The sequence below is a fragment of the Apostichopus japonicus genome, chromosome 2, assembly GCF_037975245.1.
Source record: "Apostichopus japonicus isolate 1M-3 chromosome 2, ASM3797524v1, whole genome shotgun sequence".
NCBI classification, from domain to species: domain Eukaryota; kingdom Metazoa; phylum Echinodermata; class Holothuroidea; order Aspidochirotida; family Stichopodidae; genus Apostichopus; species Apostichopus japonicus.
Genome location: NC_092562.1, coordinates 31163526 through 31186246, shown reverse-complemented (window position 1 = coordinate 31186246; position 22721 = coordinate 31163526). Strand labels below are relative to the sequence as shown.

Sequence of the window (22721 nt, the reverse complement as noted above, 5' to 3'; positions counted from 1 at the left end):
CATTGATATTGTTAAGTGATAACATTGCATTTTTATTATCCTTTTCTATCTGAATTTTTTAACGATTCATAAAATGGCAAGGAGCTATACCCGTTTATCTTTCAATGCTGACAGTAGTTTCAATGGTGTTAGTGGTGTCATCATTCAATAGACTCCATTTGTGGCTTCTGGATTTGGTAGAGAGAGCTTCCTGATATTTGAAATAAGGGAGATCACCCAACTATTATACATTCTGTAAAATCGGAAGAAATGTCACTTTTATGACTAGGTACTGTACCTTGTAGGAAGTTTGTTGACTTTCATTGATAGTATACATTCTATCACTTTGCACATTACAGGTCTCTCAGAAAGATTATTTTAGCTATGTAGATCATATCTGGAATGTGTGCTCTTTAGTTTTCTGATATCACAACCATGTTTCAGTACTTCATCAGCAATGTCATGACTTACATTTTACCTTCTTCAATTATTTCCAGAGTGTGAAACAGGGAAGTTTGGTGCTAACTGTAAACAGGAGTGTCATTGTGCAGATAACACTCTCTGTGCTTTAGACACAGGTGTGTGTGGAAACAACCAATGTGAGGATGGCTGGAGAGGAACAAACTGTCAATGTAAGTATTTTCATTATGTTATTTGTACTCTATGTTGGTAACTGTGATTGCCCAGTGAGATTATAATGAGCACAGACCATCCCTTGAACACACACATCTCTCACTTTAATCAAGTGTTATCAATAGCTGATCAGAAGTTCTGGCAACAAGACAATATACATTAACTTCATACACAAAAAACAATTGCGGGCTATGCAGAACAGTGTAGTATACATGTATTATTGCAGACACCTTTCGACCAGTTAGAGGTTTTACAAGACTGTGACAAGAAATATTAGAAGCAACTAACCATAACTAAAATTCTGCTACTTAAACAATACTTGTGAACATAGACAATCCAGGTGAAAATTCCAGTTAATACCGGTTGAACTGGTTTTAACAGGTACCTGTTGCAACTGGTATTTGGTGACAGGTAATAACAGGTATTAACTGGTATTAACAGGTATTAACAGGTTTCAACTTAAACAATACATGTGAACATAGACAAAGCTGCTGCTTTTGTGGCTAAAGAGTTTGGCTAATTCTTTAGTACTGCTTTAGTGCTACAAGCCATATATTCTAACTCCCTGGTATTGCAAGGACCTAAAATGTTTGGTTGACTTATTTTCAAGTCAAGAAAATTGCTTAGACTCAAGTTGATTGCCTAATAAGATAGCTGTAATTTAAATTTAGTATTATATAGACATGCCAAAATACAAATTAGCTGAATTTTGTTGTTACCATGAGAAAGTATTGACTGTTTGAATGCATTGTTTGAAGGCATGTTAAGATTGTACCTACATCATGTTTTAAAGGTTAGGGGTCAGTAAAATTCAAGACTCATGAATTTCAAACTAAGTGAGTCGTAGTGACGACATCAACTTCAAAGTGGTCATATTACCCAAATTTTGGAATGAAATCTGCAACATGATCCATGGATTGCATAGTACTTATATTAAGGTTTTAAATATTTCTTTGTCTAAATATGGCAAAAAGCATTGAAATTTATTTTATGATACTTAATGTGAAAGACCTCATATGTTGTCTCAGAAGTTTAAATATTTGATAAGATGGTAAAATATCATTTCATAGCTGTTTCTAATTCTGTTAGTGCCAGCTTATTGTCCTGTTGGTGTTACCAGTGACAATGCCATAACTTTAATAACTACTTCAAGTATATAACTGCTAATTTTAGTACTGGCAGATGGCCCATGTCCTGTTGGTTATTATGGTGACTTCTGCAACCTAACCTGCTCCTGTTCTGGTGGAGAGGATGCATGCAGTGAAGTTGAGGCTAACTGTGCCAATGGGTGTGCTGTACCCTGGACTGGGATAGCGTGTAATCAAGGTAACTAGTACAAGCAGATGATTACTGCTTGATAGATAACATGCCAGCAATGATCTTCATTTATCTTAGTAACATAAAAATGGGAACAGGGTGTGGACGGGTATGTTACTTTCATACTCTGGTTTATGGTAGTATGTAGTTTATGTATTAACCTGTATGATGATATATTGCTCTTGTCTATGAAAAGTTACTGAAAAATATGATACTTCTGTTTTTAAACTTCTACTGTGAGGGTACTGGATATATTGATGTATGTTAAGACAATTATAGAAAAATTATATTTCAAATACTATAATTAAATGGAATAATGTTTAAGGTCAAGCTACTCGTAATAGATTTGTTTTTTACTTGCGGTATAAATCCTATCTATGTCCAAATCTAACATGTCAAATATGAGAACTCAAGCTTGCCTTCATATCCTGATGTCACCGGGGTAGTATATCCCTGACGAGAGTGTAGCGTACCAAAAAGATGCTACTATTGTTAAGAAAAGTAACATGTGCCATCTGCAACAAATTGTACATCAAGGAAATGCAGTTTGGTCAGCGGATTTTTAGCTCTGTGTGCACGATACTGGCTGAGGATCCTTCACAAATTTCAACTGGCATTGAGTAACAGTCTTTGATATTGACTATCTAGTCTACTGCAAACTAAGCCTAACTTAGGCCTAACTTTGGCTATGCTAACTTTTAAGCATATCTACTCTGTCACTATCCGACCAAATACATCCTTGTCTGCGCTTGTCTCTAGTTTAACATGTGTACTTGAATTTCTGTCCCTCTAATTATGTGTTCCAGCACTGAACTGTATGTTATAAACAGTAAAAATCTGATCAGTAAAGTGTGTATATTAACACTATACACGTTTACACATACCATACGTACTGTAATGTGCATAGCATCTTGGTATGGTTTGTTTGACAGACCAGAGTCCCAGTGCAGAGAAAGTAAACAAACAGTAACATCATTTGTTTTTTACTTCCCCTGTCAGAACCTGTCTAGCCAATTTCCATGCAACATTTATCGATTGCTGCGATAAGTTGTATCATTTGTACATAACTATTTAAAATATTTTGCACACATCCTATTTATAATTTTGTGAAATGTAGCAGCATCCCGTACAATAACTGCTCTGTTGATGGCCTGGTGCAAGAGAGCTGTTTTTCCTTGCTTCTCAAAATTTTGGATACTCTATTGTACAGAACTTTATTTTGATGGAGCTTGTGCCCTCCCACCTCCTCCCTCCCCTACCTGTGGCATCACAAGAACAATTGGGTAATAATTGATAAAAATATTGTTTTTGTAGCAAAATTTAGGAAAACACATGTGATATTTTTGGTCTTGTAAGTATTCAATATGAAATAGTTAGACCACAGTCACTGCTGCATGTCGCCTGGTATTTAAGCATAGTGATGACACCATAAGAAAACATTTTCACAGAAATAATTTCTTTATTCCAGACAATGGTGCAGGGAAAATCATCCTAACTTATGTCAGAGTAAACTCTGGACAAGCAGCTAATGTCACCTGTACTGTTATTAGGAACCCTCTGGTAGCAGAGAGTGACTTGGTACTGAGTGCTACTGGTGCATTCTTTACTGCTGATGAAGATGCAAGAAGTTATCAACAAACAAAGGTAGTGGAAATAACATTAGAGACAGCCATGCAAGTGAATTGCTCCGTCAGTGGTACTGACCTTATGGAAACCATCTTGCTAATGCCTAATGGTTAGTATTAATAAAGAATTTTTAGAATTTCAGAATTTTTAGAATTTCAGCAGTTTACAGGTCTTAGATGATGGTGAGATGTTCTTTTTGAGTTCATAGAAGAAGCTCCTAGCAGCACTCAGAGGCAGAGAATAATGTGTCAAGGTAAGAGTTTCATCAGTTGACTTATCGACAGCCAGATTTATGTGACACTGAGAGAAAGAAATCATCCTACCGAGGTAAGAGTTTTTATTAATTTCTGGTATACAGCCAGAAACATGAATTTAGGGTAATTCTAGTGAGTGTAGCCCAGAGTACTAGTGAGAGTAACACAGAAATAAAAGACCTTAACACTCAGAGAACTGAACTGCCAGATAGAAGACAACATGGAGACTGTTCCAGTACTGGATTTACAAGATTAGAGTCACTATCAGGAATCTGGATCTTGGACTGACATCTGAAACTCAAAGCACTGATTGCATATACCAGGCATTGCTTTCGTGTAACAAGTGATGGTGATGGCTTGCTCTGAAAAGGAAGACACCACAATTGCAGCAGGAGGTATATAACATATATCAACCTTATTTGATTTTCATTGAGAATGATATAGAAGTTTTAACGTTTTGTCTTAAAATTGTTAAAGTTTAATTGCATGGCCAGATCTAAACCATTTGCACTTTGTCTATATATGTCAGCACTATAGCTTATTGTAGCCAACCATGTGTTTGGTGCCTGTAGTTACCATCATAGAGGGAGGTAACGGATTAACACTAGCTGTTTTTTAAGTCAAAGAAGACCAGTATGATATATGGCCAAATATATTACAAAGCCTATACTTGTGATATTTGCTGGCTTTTGAGATACCAAAAAAAATATAAATTAAAAATGTCAACATTTCCTTCGTAAATGGAACAATCCAGACAAAGAAATAAGGTACTACTAGATCCTACCCTACAAAAATGTTTGAAATTAACAGCTCTGATGTTACAACTTGTATAAGACTTGTGTATATTAACATACCTACTGTAACAGAGAAGCAGAAAACAAACAAGAAACCTTTGCTATTCATTATGTGAAAGTAATGGGTCATGCAATTGACTCCCCGTAAACAAAACTTTCTGTTGTTTTCCTTCATAGGGACAGAGACAGTAGGTGTAGTCTGTTTGCTTGGTTTTATTGCAGACTTCTTGTTCCAGAATGACGTAAACAGGAAGGTGATTTGAAGTAGTTCTTCAACACTCTTTCTCTTTCTGGAATGCAAGTCCAAGCTATTTTTTATTTTCTGCAATCACTTCATGTTGATTCTTTTAAAATACTAGGATAAAAATTGCCTTGCACAGCTAATATTTTGGTTCCTTTTTGGTGCCTTGCCGGAAACAAAGGAACCTATATGGTCAGGTTAGTATGCATACGTGTGTATGTGTGCGTGCGTAACTCAACAATGGAGTGATGTATATTTCTGTAATACTTAAGATGCTATGTAGTTTGTACAATAGTGAGAAGGTGTGCCTTATTGTGTTTGGTACAGACATTATGAATATTACATGAAGGCCTGCATGGTACATGTAGGTCTAACTTTTTTGGGACCATCTGGGCTCAAAAAACCTCCAAGCCCTTTTTCCGCAGGGTGTGCCTAAATTTTATTTCCACATCGAATGCATTTTGGGACATCTTTCAGTTTGTTGGGCCAAATATTTTTGGGACCATTTTAGCCAACAGTTTTTGAGGTTCAATATTTTGGGGGCAAATATATTTTTGAGCCATGTACAACCAAATATGTTTCGAACCGAACTCTTTTTTTTGGGGGGGGGGGGAAGGGATTCAAATTTTTAGTTGCAATAACTCCGCAACCAGAAATCAGATTATATCCAAACTTAGAATACAGTTGTTGGTTAGTAGCTGTTACACATGTTATATTATGATATTTGGTGATGACATACAACACTTTAATATAGCAAGGAGCAATAGTGCCTATTGGTATAAGTAGTGAAAAGTGTACAATGTTCTTTCTTCTCTTCAAAATAGTTCCAGCATAATTAATCCATGCAGTTGTTACTTCTCGTTTAGATAACTACAATAGAGTACTGTTCGTCCACCCAGACTGTGAAATCCACAAACTTTAAGCCATTCAGAATTCATCTGCTCGATTAGTCACAAAACCCAGGAAACATGATCCAATTACTCCAGCATTGAGTGTAATACATGCCTGCCAGCTAAACAGCAAATCTTTTTCAAAATTTATGCTTTGTTGTTAAAATTCTACATGGCGAGGGGCCAACCTACTTGAGTGAACTGTTGACATGACATTGTAGTGGGTGCATTTTTCTCTCGAATGCCCAGGCCCTTCATCAGCCATGTGATTACCTTTGATTGTGATTAATCCCAACTTAATACTCATATTTTCATCATACTTTATTGACTAACCTTGTTTTTATTTGTCTTAACTTCATAGATCTTAGTTAATACTAGTTTCTTTATTTCATTGATTGATTTATTGGTTTTTTCTTTCTTATGTAAAGTGCTTTCAAATATTCTTTCATGTAAAGCATTTAATTGCTATATATATATATATATATATATATATATATATATTAAATTAATTACTATCAACACACCAGAAAAATTCTAATTCATGACCAGTTTCACATCTAAGACCCTGCACCTCGGCTGGGATTCTCCCATGGGTGCTCATGAAAGACAGGTATCTGTTCAGACCAGTCCCGTATGCTCAAAGCTGTAGTAACGATCTGATTTCTTTGTTGCTTCTTTTTTGGCATGTTGAAAAGTTACTATATAAAATGCTACATTTAAGATGGCTTCCCTATAGATGAACACTTTAATCTCCCAAACCATTGTTTTCTTATTATTATCCAGTGAAAACATCTTCAAATTTAACCCAACAAAAAAAAAAAGGAAAAAATGCCTGCCACTCTTGCAAAAATTCTTTGGTTTGTGAGCTGCCCTATTAGTACTTAAAGTTCTTTGCTTCACTAGCCTGGCCAATATGGACAGCTTTCTTGAGAGAGAGGTCCTCTTCCGCAAGACGACGTCAATGAATTTGTTCATCAATGAACCCACACATGATCCTGTCACGCGTGAGACGTTATGTTAAATTTTAAAATGTACGATGTTTTTGCCTTATTGCACAAGTCAGTGGTCTATCTGCTCATTCACCTCATTGATATTAATTTATACTACTTTCTTTATTTGACATTGATTTATTGGTTTTATTTTGCTAATATAAAGTGCTCTCAGATATTCTCTCATGTAAAGTGCTATATCGATATGCTATATATATATATATATATATTTATATATATATATATATATATATATATATATATATATATATATATATATATGTATATATATATATATATATATATATATATATATATATATATATATATATATATATATATATATAAATATATATATATATATAGACAGTAATATGTACAGTAATTAATAAATCTAAATATTATCAAGTGAGAACATTTAAAAATTCACCCACTGAAAATGCCTGCCACATTGAAGCGATTGTTTGTCAGCTACCCTACTAGTACTTGCTTAATAGAATTTTTTTTTTATGACATTTAAGTTCTCTGCTTCACTAACCTGTCAATTATTGGTAACTTGTTGAAAGAGAGAGAGATCTTTGTCTCCAAGAAGATGTCAATTAATTTGGTCATGAAAAACACTATTCTCTCACGTGTGAGACCTCATGTTAAATTCCACTCATTCACCTTTTGGTCCCGTGTATTAAATAAATGCCTTTACCAGGTTATGTTCTTTCTACTGGCACAAAAATCACCAAGTTTCATCTTCAGCAGTCACCCATTGCAAAGTGTTATATATTTCTAATGCATCTTCTCCAGCAGTAAAAATAAATTCAACACTCATAATTGCGTCTGATATGCTATCAATGCCATTGGGTGGCTATATATAAAAGAAAACTATGTTTCCATGTGCTCAAGTTTTCTGCCAGATTCCAATTAAGACACAGCTGGCCTGGTTGCTTTAGATGACAGTAATTTGCACAATATTTTATATGTGTTTTGCAAAAGAGAAATTTCTTTTACTAAACCCAGCTACGTCTACTGATACAACTAATGGTATAGTAGGATCTACAGTTAGTGGAGCAACACTTGTCGCAGCTGTGTCTACTGATACACCAGCCAGTCTAGTTACTAATGGTACAACAGGAGCAACAGGTAGTGGAACAACACCTGTCTCAGCTGTATCTACAGATACACCAGCCAGTCTAGTTACTGATGGTACAACAGGAGCAACAGGTAGTGGAACAACACCTGTCTCAGCTGTGTCTACTGATACACCAGCCAGTCTAGTTACTAATGGTACAACAGGAGCAACAGGTAGTGGAACAACACCTGTCTCAGCTGTATATACTGATATACCAGCCAGACTAGTTACTAATGGTACAGCAGGATCTGCAGTTAGTGGAGCAACACCGGTCTCAGCTGTATCTACTGATACACCAGCCAGTCCAGTAACTGAAAATGAAACAGGAACAACAGTTAGTGGAACAACACCTGTCTTAGTTGTATCTACAGATACACCAGCCAGTTTAGTTACTGAAGATGCAACACGAACTACAGGTAGTGGAACAACAGCTGTCTCAGCTGTATCTACTGATACACCAGCCAGTTTAGTTACTGGCGGTACAGCAGGATCTACAGTTAGTGGAGTAACTCCTGTCTCATTGGTATCTACAGATACATCAGCTAGTCCAGTTACTGATGGTACAACAGGAGCAACAGGTAGTGGAGCAACTCCTGCCAGTCCAGTTAGTAGATTTAAAAATCGCTCAGGTATGTTTTTACAAGATAAAGATAAGGGTGGTTTTATTTCATCATTGTTTGTTACATCTTAGTGTCAATCACATTCTTGCGGTAATTAATAACTTTTACATGGTTCCTGATCATTCTAAACTGCTGTCAATCATAGCTAGTGAAGAGGTAAACAAAGAATACCAACAATTACCAAGTTAAGAGCTGCAAGAGCTACTAACACACTTTGACTGAAAAATTATGTAACAGACTATGCTAATGTAACAGTGATAATGCTAGCCTCGATGTGACTGACAGATTCCTTACTTGGCAGTTAAGGAAAGTGAGCAATCAGTGTTAAGAACAAGTAGGTAATAGCCTCTCCATATACACTGACTGCATGGTACTGCAAAGTCCCAAGATGATCTACTTTAGTGAGTTTGTCTTTAAATATATTTTACTATAAAGTGTTTTATAGAATGTTTACTTAACATTTATTGTGCATAATAGAACTTCCTTTTTAAGGTATTTGCGTTCTATTTTGCGTAAAATTAGTCAATGTTTGCCATTATAATTGTGCCCAAATCAATACGAAAAAATAATATCTCAAGAATCTGACAATCTTACATCTAAAGTTAGTCCAATCAGCTTAAATGGTATATCAATGGAGGTGAATTTGGCTTTTAGGTGTAGTCCGAGAGAATGAAGAATTGATTTTTCTAAGTTGATGAATGGTTTGTAACTCACTGTGTTATTGCATACAAAAGAAACTGAATTGTCGATACTTTTCCACTTTAAATAAAAAATAAAAATAAATCTGCAAGCAAACTGTTAGTGAGCCTGTGTAAAAGAATGTGTAGAAGTAAGTTGGCCTGACGTTTTGATCCTTGCCTGACCTTCAGAGGCTAAATGACTAGTAACGGTAACAGAAGGGACAAAAACATGCACAGAATACAGAGAGGTTAATTAGTGTGGTGAACACAGAGATAGATGTAAGGGGATTAGTAGACAAGGGATGGAGAGACGAAAGAAAGAAACCAACAGGGGAAGAGGAGAAGTATGAGATACACAGTGGAGTGACAAAGAGAGGATTAAGGGAAGGGGGTAGGGAATAAATTAGGGGGTAGGGAATAAACTTGTAAAGGACAAAGACAGAAAGGTGTGGAGAAAATAGACAAATGAAAACTAAATAGACAGATATAAATAAAAATATAAATAAAATAAAACTGTTAGCAAACTGCTTATCCACTAGAGAGCCTGTGTAGGAGAATGTGTTAAAGTAAGTTTGCCTGACGTTTAGATCCTAGCAGGATCTTCTTCAAAGGGAAAATGACAAGTAACAGTAACAGAAGGGACAAAAAACACGCACAGAATACAGAAAGGTTAATGAGCATGGTGAACATGTGTTCACCATGCTCATTAACCTGTAATTTGTGGGTGTGCTGCATTTCAAGGTGTGTGTAGGAATTGTTATGTAGCTTTATATGATCCATCCCTTGTCCTTGAGAAATACGTTCCACTGTGTGACCGTTTTGTGTATGTGTGTTTAAGAGTCAATTAGTTTTTAGAGTTGTTTGTTATGAGTTAAAAAATATTGTCAACCTTTTCTTTTCCCCACAGTTCCATTGCTGACTTTTATAGCTGTACCCTTAAGTGTGATCATGTTCATCCTTGTTTTTTTAGTACTTTGTGGATGTTGGATAAGGTGAGCACTTTATTTATCAATTCTTGCTTTCAAAGTTAGTAACAGCTACTTTACATGATTCCTTCTGGAAGTTAAAAAATGACATTAGTATGAGAGTGGTCCTAATTTATTTGAAACATGCAGTACAGTTAAACTAAGTTAACTTATGGCACATAGAAATGTCTTAGTTGCACTACCATATAGCAACATACATTGTTTGCATTTTCATGGTTTAGCCTAAGTAGCACATAGCAAGTTCATTTCTCTCTTGTTTATGTGTTATGTTAGTGTATGCAGCAATAACTCTCATGGTTGAGTTGAATTTGTGTATAGTATAGGATCTATAAATATTGTTTTTGTCTATATGCCTCTAGAAAAACTCCTTGAAATGGATCATTAAAACATCGCTCATATTTCTTTACATTAAGTTACTGAAGTTATTTTTACTAACAATACATCATCTTTATAATTTGTTGTTAATGCAATGATTCTACACATCTATTGCCAGAGAACAAACTTGATTTTCTTAGCAGAGAATAACAATGTTAGAGGAAAATACAAAGTAGGAGTCATACCACAATTAATAGCAACAATGACTTACACACTAGATTTGTCTCTTTCCAATGTCACTAGAGCATCAAATGAAGTTTTCAACTGACATTAAATACCCACCATATGATATGATAGCAGATAGATTGAACAATCATGTCTCATACAAAGTTATCTATATCATGACAATTTTCAGTTTGAGCTAGAAGAGGTATGATTAGCATGTTACTTACCAACCCACATGCCATCCTGTTCTCATCATGGAATGGTTCCAGTTCAATTATGATTGTCTAAATTGCTTAAAATCCTCCAAATTTTTAAATATTCCATAGTTTATTTCCATGTCTTCAGCATACAATTATAAAACTAGTGATGAATGAAAACGCACCAAAGAAGTCACCTCAATAGGTCCACAGTTAACTTCTCAGGTAGACGTGCACTACTCTATTGGTATAATACCCTCAAACAAGCTTCATGTTCTAGATATCTATCACAAAACTGGTTCAATCATTAAACACCTGCCTCCACATAACACCTACACCCTGTATGGTATAGCTGATGTAACAGTCATTCTGATCAGCAGTTTCCATAGCAACATATACTATTATACAACTTGTATCTATAGATCAAACAAATTGGATGATGGGAAGAGTTATTAAAAGATGCAAGACACTAAGAAAATTCAGAAAACAAGAAAGAGAGCATGCTTAAGCAATACTTCATGTTATTTCATTATCACAATGCTTTCGTTCAATATTATGTTTACAGATGTTTGTACAGACAGAAAACTAGAAGCTACCATCTTACACCATCTGGTGAGAAAGTTATAAAGATGTTTGTGTATTATCAATATCAAATGTACAAAGTAAATAAAATATATTTCATACTTCAAAGCTGTATTTTGAGTTGTGTTATAAAAGGCATTACTTGTTTGGTATAAATCACACATACTTAGCCACACCTCAGTCAATCTCAAGAGATTAATGTTGTTGCAACTGGTTGGTTGTCCCTAATCATATGCTCTTGTATAGAAAATGTAGTGTCCCGCAGATATGAAGTTGTAATATACTCCATTTGCGTCCATTTGGTGCATCCTTCTGATGGGTTTGTTTGTTTCTTTATCTTCCAGTAATCTTTGAGTGTGATACAACTGTACAAAAAATAATGACTAGGTCTATACTAAATATTTGCAGCCTTGAAGTGAATTGCAATTATTAATGTAATAATGTCAGTCTTCAGTTGTTTGACCACATATTGAAAGTATGCAAGTTCCCCAGTAACAGAGTTACAACATGTTAATTACCAAGTAGCTCTAAAATTGTTCAGGAATCATTTAAAAAATATCCAAAAATAATTGTTACTTAATTTTCCTATAATGATCTAGCCCTTGTGTGTTTGACCAAGTTTAGGATCCCACCATGAACTTTTAAAATTAATCTAACGATGTAATATGTGATTTGAAATAGTTAGTTAAATGCTAAACTGTGTATTATGATTGATTAATTGTTTAAGCTGTGTACAGTGACAAATCAGTGAAAGAATCTTCTCTTTACTTTTGTAATGAAAATTATTCTCTTGCAGGAGCAATATTTCGTATGAATGATCATGTCTATGTTTGAAGTCAACTACAGTCTTTTAAATTATAATTATTTTGCATATGTTTAAATCACCTAACAATCCCAAACAATGGTTTGTGTTAAGCTGAGTAAATGGCCAGCTCAGTTTTTGAAGCACAAAGTTGAACTATTGTAGAGATTTCTGATTTAAATTCCATACCTGTTAATTATAGCTAAATTTACAGATCAAAGTGGTTATACTCTCTTTCAAAGAACTAATTAGCAGCAGATTTGTGACTAATCCAGGATATAACCCCAACGAGACTGACAGTAATAGCAGTGTAGGGGAGCCGGGAGAATATGCGGATATTGATGACAAGCTAATCAGGATATCGGACTTGGTTATCTATGTCAAACAGAAGAAACAAAACAGAAAAGATAATTTCTTTACTGAATTTAAGGTATTTAAACTTTAACACAATCCCATTCAAAACTTTAATCTTGTATCTAAAATTTTGATGAGACCTCTGACGTGACAATTGGGAGTGTAATCTGTTAATGTGCAGTTACTGGTTAGTGTAAGATTATACTGATCAGATATGATCTGTGTACATACTACCTGATTTTGTAGAGGACAAATCTTTGAAACTGGGTGCTTTGCAGACAACCAGTCCAATGGCTTAAACTTACACACATACTTGAATGCACACGAAGACTGAATTCTATGACAGCCATTTCTTGTATGCTTGTTGTGTATATTTGCAAGTCAATATTTGCAAGTCAATATTTGCAAGCCAATATTTGCAAGTCTTCCCTAAGCTGCTGAGGGTACATCCACTTAGAAGCTGAATTATCAGTGGTAACCAATTAAACTGAATATCTTTATTGTATTGAATTTATTTCACCAGACATTACCTACAGATCAACTCTACCCGTGTACTGTAGCCGGAAAGCCAGAAAACAAATCAAAGAATCGCTACCTAAACATCCTTCCATGTAAGTTGAATAAGGACTTCTGGCTAATAATCATTTTAATTGTTGGGAGTATGAGAACATTTGCATAATTTTTAAATTCAGGTCAGTACATTTCACACCATTCAGTTTGGGATTTGAGATGTCCACGGTGGCCCAAATTAAAATTTTGGTTTTTGAATGTGTTGTCCCACAGCTGAATAATGAATAATATGGCTACTCATTTTGAAATTTAAAAAGTTATTAACCTTAAATGAAATATTTTTATGAATTCCAAACATAATGCTCTGCTCTGTACTTGGTATGCAGAAAACTTAATGAGTACAAAAGCCTCCCTGAAAGTGGTTGGAATCAAAGGTCACTTGAGGTCAACTGGTCAAAATCTGCAAAAGTAGTCACAAGACTCTAAGGGTATTATAAACAACTTCATACTTGGCAGTGGATCAATCTTAAATATTTAAAGGCCCACTGTCTTTTTGTGGAGATCAGAGGCATAATGATTAAGGAGGATTAAGGCATAATGAAAGTGGTGAGTACCCTTTCTTGATTTGTTTTTATATGGAGGTCAAAGGTCATTTGAGGAATCGTTTAACATTAATTCCTACATTTGCCCTACTAGGACAGCTAAGCAAATTGCAAGAAAGACAATGTGTGACTACGTAGATTGTAATCAGTACAAATGCTTTGCAGTATATATATATCTTCTCTTACTGTCAGAATGCACTATTTCTGCTAAATGTTGGAAGTCTGACCCTTCTGCTCAAATTTTGCGATGTTTTTCGCCGTTGATATTATTTTTTTCTTTCCTTTAATGGTCATAAGTGTCCATGATGTGTACTTACTACCATAAAGCTGTTTCGTACATGTGAAGAAAAAGCTAAACAGAACTGAATTCCATTGAATTATCCATTCACAGATGACAATTCTCGTGTTATGCTGAAGCAAGTAATTGATGGTCCACACTCAGACTACATAAATGCCTCCTACATTGATGTAAGTATTAAATGTGATCCATACTCACGCTACACAATGCCTCATATATTGATGTAAGTGTTGAATGAGATCCATACTCACACTACACAATGCCTCCTACATTGATGTAAGTATTAAATGTGATCCATACTCACACTACATAATGCCTCATATATCGATGTAAGTATTGAACATGATCCATACTCACACTATATTAATTCATCAGATATTGACGTATGGAATGTGATCCATACTCACAGTATATCAATGCTTCATATTGATGTAAGCATTGAAGTGATCCATACTCACACTGTATTAATTCATCAGATATTGATGTAAGTATTGAAAGTGATGGATTATCACACTATACTAATTAATGCAAGATATATTGATGTAAACATTGAATGTGATCCATACTCACAGTATATTAATGCTTCATATTGATGTAAGTATTGAATGTGGTCTCTACTGACACTATATCAATGCCTCATATATTGATGTAAATATTAAAGTGATCCATCCGCAGACTGTATCAGTGCTTCATATTAATGTAAGGTTGAATGTGATCCATACTTCGACTATATCAATGTTCTTATTGATGTCAGTATTGAATGTGATCTATACTCACATCATATCAGTGCCTCATATATGATAAATATTGAATGTGATCCATAATCACACTATATCACACTATATCACTGCCTCATATTTTAGTATTCAATGTGGCCTATCCTAAGACTATATTAATGACTCATGTATTTGATATAAGTACTGAATCTGACCTTGTCAAGTTTTCATGAATCTGCCAAATGTCACTAAAACTTAATTTGCTAATGTGATGCTATTATGATATTCTAGTTGAATGTATTCTTGAAAACTGGTTCAGTTGAATGTTTTCTCAGCTGCCAAGGTTCCCTGTACTTAGCATTTCATCAAAAAGCATCTTATTTGAAATGAAATATGTGTTTAGCATGGAGTAGTTAGGTTGTCCTTGTAGTGACCCCAATGGAGGGAGATAGGGTGACACATATGACAGAGTAAAGGTTATTGATATACTGTATATTATGCTCCCCACTGACGAGCTCTAAAAGTCAATCTTAGAAAGAATACAAATGGAATACATATTAACCTCATAGAGCTTTAAATCGTCACATAAAAGGTGAAAACAAACGTTTTCTGAATCGATAAGTATATCATGCACATGAATGTGATTACGAGCACCGATAATAAGTAAAAGTTTAACATTGGTTGGAAACTTTTTGCAGGGTGTCCAACCCTCAACCAAAGGAGCTGTGGGGAGCCAAACAGTTAAAATAATGGATACTCTCACATATGTTAGACAAATACAGTTCTCAGCAGAATTTCCTGGATGGTATCATCCATTCTGCTGATGCCAGATGCATTAACAAAATTTCACAAAAGTCGAAAAATTTATATCTTTTGTTATACAAAATGCTATGAGGATAAAGTTGTTGCCTAAAGATGCAGGAGTTTTTCCAACTGTTTGCCAAGAAATCAACTTCAGCCAACAGAAAATAATTATTTATGAATAGATATTAGTTAGAATTGTTGTACATTAGACTTTTATATGAACTATAAATTTAATTGCCAATCTTTATGATGACACATAAATGCTTAGACTCTGTTAAACCTGAACGATGTTGCAGCGTTACTACTTCAACCGGGAAACTCAAGTAACTGATTAAAGTTTCTGATTTCGCTTTCTCAGGGTTACAAAGCCCCAAAAAAGTTCATTGCAACACAAGGTATGTTTCCAAAAGGTCATTGGGGTGGTGAAGGTGTCACTAACAATTTTTGTGCAAAATTGTAAGGGTGCACTGAATAAAATACTAACACATAAACAGCTCTGCTTTTCCATTTCCCAATTATAATTTGGACCTCTGAAATTTCAGTAAAAAAGATGTTTTCTGTAAGGTTCCAGGCTCAAATCTACAAATGGAATCATTATTCTCTTGTCCTATAAAAAATTGCTGTTTTTCAGTGTTTTTGAGTGGAGTGTTCTGTGGGTTTTGTATTTCTGGTTTACTAACACCGTATTGAGGTTGAACGAAATAGACTGGGTTGATTTGGCCCTGACATGTAAACCCCATTTCAGGGTTTGATTGTACCTTAACTTATGTTTTTAAGTGTCAGGACTTAATCTAGAGCCTAAATATTTCAATGAGCATACAACATTTGGGCTGCTTGACACTGGGCACAACATTTGAGCCTAACACCAGCGCCTGACATTATTATTTAAGGGCTTAAAATCAAAGACTAAATATTTTAATGAGCAGAGCTGAGCCTAAGAGCTGACACTGGAGCTGACATTGAGGCCAACAATGGAGATGACGATGAGGTGGACACTAGAGCCTACAGCAATATTTAGAATAAAAAAAATCATGGTTTTGTCTTTGATCATGGCTTCATAAAATCAATGCTAAATATGAACATGTGAGAGCTGCTACAATTGGAAAGCTAAATATATGCAGTATCATAAATCACAGCATTTTACATTATTGTTAGTTAAGTACTATGAACAATTAAGTCAACAAGTCTCTACCTTTTGTCTTGAGCAATTTCCTGCAAAGTCTTTCTAGCAGTGATTTTATTTTATTAGCATTGACTGTGGCACCTGGTAGAAACTTCTGCAAAATGTATTACAAAAGTAAAACAACTGATAAAGCTAGCTCTATAAAGAAGTAAGAACTCCTGCAACATTTGACTGTTAGCAATCTCTTACTGGTAGAAAGTTACTCGTTCACTCTTTCTTCGATTTTGTAGGCAATGTACCAACGGTTGGAAACAACACTAAGATTGCAGGCAGCAATACACAAGTAGCTTTCAAGAATTAATTTCTCTGATATGAACAGTAAATTCATCAAGGAACTATAACTCCTAACCACAGATTTTCTGAATCCAAATAAAAACATTCCCTAAATGTTTTGCATTAATTGAAAAGTAATGAAGTTATCAAATCATTGTTTAATTGCCTTTAATTGCATTGACCTTGAAATGACTAAAGTCAAACTGTCATAAGAAAGTATGTCTTTAAGTGACCTTGTTAATCACAGAAATATTAGAAATTTTGATAAAATTATACCTGTTCTACATTAATAGGTCCCAATGAAGCTTCTTTAGTTGATTTCTGGCAAATGGTCTGGCAAGAGAATGTTGCTACAATTGTCATGCTGACATCGCTAATTGACGGAGAGAAGGTATTAGAAATTAAAATTACATACAATCTACCTGCATCTTGTAAAAGGCTCATGTATGTCCATGTTATATGTAACCTATAAGTCTGTATACCAGCATCTTGTAACAGTTAACATATCCATCTTTAGCGTGACATATAGCTCTATCTACTGCATCTTGAAAAAGGTTCATGTATGTCCATGTTATATGTAACCTATAAGTCTATATACCAGCATCTTGTAACAATTAATGTATCCATCTTTAGTGTGACATATAGCTCAATCTACCAGCATCTTGAAAAAGGTTCATGTATGTCCATGTTATATGTAACCTATAAGTCTATATACCAGCATCTTGTAACAATTAATGTATCCATCTTTAGTGTGACATATAGCTCAATCTACCAGCATCTTGAAAAAGGTTCATGTATGTCCATGTTATATGTAACCTATAAGTCTGTATACCAGCATCTTGTAACAGTTAACATATCCATCTTTAGCGTGACATATAGCTCTATCTACTGCATCTTGAAAAAGGTTCATGTATGTCCATGTTATATGTAACCTATAAGTCTATATACCAGCATCTTGTAACAATTAATGTATCCATCTTTAGTGTGACATATAGCTCAATCTACATGCATCTTGAAAAAGGTTCATGTATGTCCATGTTATATGTAATGTACAGTATAAATCTGTATGCCTGCATCTTGTTATATAGTTAATGTGTCCATGGTTAATGTGATCTATAGCTATGAAAACGTAGGTCCGCCACATTTTCCTGTAGGCAAGTATAATCTATTTGAACAATAGATTTACTACCATGCTGACACAAAGGTCATAGTTATTACTAATGTCAATAGGTGGGTGGGCTGAATGTCCATTGTAGATTAGAACAGGTGTTAGTGAGGTAAACCTGGTAACCTGTATAAACAATCAACTTCAAAGTATGATTTTTAAGTCTAAGATCAGGATCAATGTTTACTCCTAAGTGCATTGCATGGGATAGGGGATGTGGTGGGAAGAGGTGTTGTGGTCACACTCTGTAGCCTTTAAGTGTATCATATTGTTTGTTGAAAAAAGGCTCTCATGGATGAATCTGCACCACTCACAGCAATTATTCCTTTTCACTAAAACGTTCAATCCCATCTTCTTAATCGTCTCAGAAAGTATGTTTGAAGTATTGGCCTGACCAGGAATCAATTTACGGGGGTTTACTCGTCAAATGTGAAAAACTGGAGGAACATTTCCAGTATGATTACAGAATGTTTACCATTGCTCTGGTAAGTTCATTTTTCTTTATACTCCATATTTATATACTTCCTGATATTTAGCTATCTGCAGTTTATGGACATATGAGTTCCTAAAATGGGTCTCTAACTATATGTTGCTTATTAGTATGTGTGAGTGTGTGTGTGTGCATAGGTTTAACAGAAATTTATACAAAACTAGCAAATATAAAGTTGAAAGATCAGTGCAAAACAGGCAAAAGTTAAATGTTTGGTCAAAAAACAGATATGTGTGTGTTGCATCATCACTGCAGCCAATCAGAGTAGAAAATTAACTTTTTAGCAATTTCACACAATGACACTGCTAGCATATGGAGATATCCGTATTGTTGATATTGACTCAGCCTTTTCTGGGGTTTCTTTACATGTTTAGTAATTCCTAATATTATATTTCAGAGCTCAATATAACTAATATTTTGATTGAATTGTTTCCTGCCTAGAAACGTGGAGGAGAATCCCGGACAGTTAAGCATTTTCACTTCACTGATTGGGGCGATATGAAAATTCCAGAATTCTTAGATCCAATTCTGGCTTTCCTGAACATTGTGAGGAATAATACTAGTCAGAAAAAAGTCCCAAATACCATCGTCCATTGCAGGTAAAAAAAAAAGAAACAGAATTAAGGTTACTGGACCACGATATCCTTGCATTACCATTGTACATTGCATTTATAGCCTTTAGGAAGTATTGATAGTATCTTTATATCAGTTTGTATTTCAGTTGCATATTACCATAATTGTCAGGCATCTTGTATACTTCCCCCCCCCCCCCCCCGTCAAATTCAGTGGAATAGTCCCCAGAAAAGTTTAGCAGAACTGTTCAAAACTTCGAACCATCAAGCAAAATGTGATTCACCCATGATGACACAACAGACATCACCATATAAAAATAAGGGTTCATAGACAGTCTCCACAGACTTTCCAACTAATTTATAAATAGCAAAGACCTGGAGCACTAGCCTTAATGCACAACAATGAAAGAATAGGATAGGCCTAGCCCAGATACTGCAGTGCCCTATGAGTGCTGTAACATTCTTGTAGGAAACCTTCGTTTGCAAAATATACTATTAATTATCTTCCATAGCTTACAGGTAATTATAGCAAATCACTACAAATATAGTCCAACAAATGCTGTAAGGAACTCTTCAATAACACAAACCACAGTTTTACGAATAATTAATTCAATGGGACATTGCACTGTAAGACTTGAAGGCCATATAAAGATGCACACTTGCAAGTTACAACACTTTTTCATTGATCACTAAAAAATATCGTCATGTACATAACATGTAAGCTGTAAATATAAATATTTGACTTGGTAGCCAGTTCTCAGTAATCAGTTCTCAGGTTAAACGAGCTGTGTTTTTACAGTCTTATACAATGTGCATGAGTGAGGACTGCATAGCCTATACATAGAAACTTTAGGCTTACGCATGTACTTAGTAAAGGCCTTGTGAGTACCCAGGAACCGACCTGTCATAGCAATGGGTACTGGGGAGCAAGTTTTGATTCCCATCATTATAATGTTATCTGTTTCTGTAGTTTGATCAATTATTCTGCTTTTGAATGATTTATTTTCTCTGCATATTTAGTGCTGGAGTTGGACGAACAGGAACCTACATCACCCTTGACGCCATGTTAGATATGGCACAGGCTGAAGGAAAGGTTAATGTCTACAAGTTTGTGACAGAAATGCGACAGCGCAGGAGACAGTCTGTACAAGTCAAGGTAGTCATGTCTTGCCAGTATTACCTTGTATATACAATGAAAGGATACAGAATTGATAAATTAACAATGATATTCATGTCTTCTGTGAACATGTTACAGTTGTTAAAATAACTACAAAATAAGTTTCACTTGATGCTACTAGAGCTGTTTAAAGAAGGAAACCTATGGAAATACTAGTATCCAAATCATAGCAAATATTTATATGGATATCTTGATGTAGCTCAGTTAAAAATGTGTCTATTGTATTAATATCTCAGCCAAAACATATTAGTCAGATCTGTAACAAGAATAGCCTAATGGGACAGCATAGGTCTATAGACACCATGTCAGCTCTCCTGGTCTACATAAATGAAAATGATGTATTAACATCTAATTAGCCAAATCATTGAAACCTCAAAATAGATTTGTTGTGTAAATGTTCTGATTGATGCAATGAGGGTGAGACCATCCACTGCAATAAGGAGAAAAACATTTTCTCAACAGATAGCAAGTGGGTTTTCATAGTAGTGTAAGCATTATACTGTATTGTGTTACTTGAACTTGTGGTACAGTAGCACTAAGACCCCAAAGGAAGCAAGAGCAAACTCTACTCTTGTGGGTAAAGTATATGTTATTGCTCCTGCAAGTATGCAGCAAACCCAAAATCTCTGACTGGTCAGAATCCTGGATTTACTGTATGTAAAACACCAGGTATAATTCTCCAACAGTGAAAACATTAAAATGACCTAGCACTGATGAAATGAAAATGAAAACACATAATTATTGGTAATAACTTACATTCAAAATATTGTAAGAATTGCTTAATACTGTACTTTTTGAATACTGTAGTTATTTACATTGTGAGTTGCCCTCATCTCCTTCATAAACGGAATACTAGGACCACTTTTAGTACATTGGTTGTCTTCTTAATATACTGTGATGCTTTAAATATTCCCAATGATTCAAAATATTTCACTTATGTTTTTCCCACAAAATAAATTACTGGTATGTTAATTAGTGTGTGAATTACTGCTTCAGTTTTGAGTTGTAGAATACGTGATTTAAACCTCCAGGGTAATTCCACTTTTATTTCTCTTTCTATTTGTTATAATACAGGAGCAATACCAATTTATTTTTGATACTTTGGTGAAGAACTTTTGCATTGGAAGGACCACCTTGTCAGTTAAGTCATTCGGAATGGCACTTGCTAGCCTTAAAAGGACTAACGATGAGACGGGCGAAACATATTTAACAGAGCAATTCAAGGTATTTTATAGTTTAATGTTCCAAAGATAAAATCCATTTAATAAATTAAAAAATGGTCAGTTTGAACAACAGATTTTATTTGCTGCTTGATTTACCCTTTGATATTTTCAAGTTAAATTTCTGCTTTGTGACATTTTAGCTGAGCTGTAGTACTATATAGCAAAATGTGATTTTTCTGAACACTAACTAAAGCATGTCATGAGAGAAATAATTTGCACCATATGTTAAAAATAATAATTAGAAACATGCACTCCTTTCGATTTTTTCATTGCAATAGAAATTGGAAGAAATCTCTGTTACAACCAGTTCATCTGACATGTATGCAGCAAAGAACATGGAGAACAAATCACAAAATCAATGTTCAACATTTCTTCCAGGTAAATGGTATTTACATGAAATCAGTGTAGATATTACTTGAGTTCACCAGGGGTCAGATTGTGAAACCAATTTTGACACAATATTTCAACAAGGACTGATGTCATATTTAGCATGTACATGTATCTATCACATTAAGTACAAGAAGCTTGTTGTTGAGATCAATGGTCATTTCAGGACAGCCTGTGTCATTGTGAATTTATTGTTTGTCACATCGCACTGCTTTTCACTGTATGTTTAAGTATGTTGTACACCCTCACTATACATTACGTCAGATTCATGCAGAAAATAGCTGAATGTTACATCATCCAAACCACTATGCATTTTTGCATTCTGATTTATCTACCATTACACCATACTTTTTCTTCTTGAGTGACTTAGTTTTGTAAATGTTTTTTAAATCTTTGAAATAATCAGGCATTATTGCCGATTTTCACTTCTCCCACAATGGCCTGGAAATGTACAAATAATAAAAATATAATTCAGGGCTATTGCTGGTCGAGCAAAATCAGATGGGGGGGGGGGTGTATTCAACTTGGATCAAAAGTAAAGTTAAGGCTTCAAATAACTTCATCAACATTTTACAGTATGATTATTTTGATAGTATCTGTATTCTTAAAGAATAGTTTATTCTATCAAAACTGTTCTAGAAAACAGTACTTTTTTTTGTATCTCTCTCTAGCAGTTTGCTAATAGAACGAACCCCATCAAGCTTGATAAAAAAT

General features: G+C 34.7%; 2 protein-coding genes and 1 long non-coding RNA gene across 6 annotated transcripts in view; all 3 read left to right on the top strand.

Annotated features, from left to right (window-relative positions):
- Positions 1-22721, top strand: part of LOC139955968 (uncharacterized) — a 595985-nt gene that overhangs the window by 90190 nt on the left and 483074 nt on the right. The gene's annotated exons all lie outside the window — the stretch shown is intronic.
- Positions 3671-7906, top strand: LOC139956275 (uncharacterized). The gene is made up of 2 exons (XR_011789360.1): positions 3671-4857; positions 7735-7906. It is a non-coding gene; the product is annotated as an uncharacterized lncRNA (long non-coding RNA).
- Positions 11407-22721, top strand: part of LOC139975636 (receptor-type tyrosine-protein phosphatase kappa-like) — a 30686-nt gene continuing 19371 nt past the window's right edge. The window contains exons 1-10 of the mRNA XM_071983710.1: positions 11407-11481; positions 13131-13218; positions 14111-14187; positions 15896-15932; positions 17287-17384; positions 18527-18643; positions 19090-19247; positions 20241-20376; positions 21472-21621; positions 21899-21998. Of these exons, the coding sequence (XP_071839811.1) occupies positions 11407-11481; positions 13131-13218; positions 14111-14187; positions 15896-15932; positions 17287-17384; positions 18527-18643; positions 19090-19247; positions 20241-20376; positions 21472-21621; positions 21899-21998 (1036 nt within the window). The remainder of the gene's footprint in view (positions 11482-13130; positions 13219-14110; positions 14188-15895; positions 15933-17286; positions 17385-18526; positions 18644-19089; positions 19248-20240; positions 20377-21471; positions 21622-21898; positions 21999-22721) is intronic.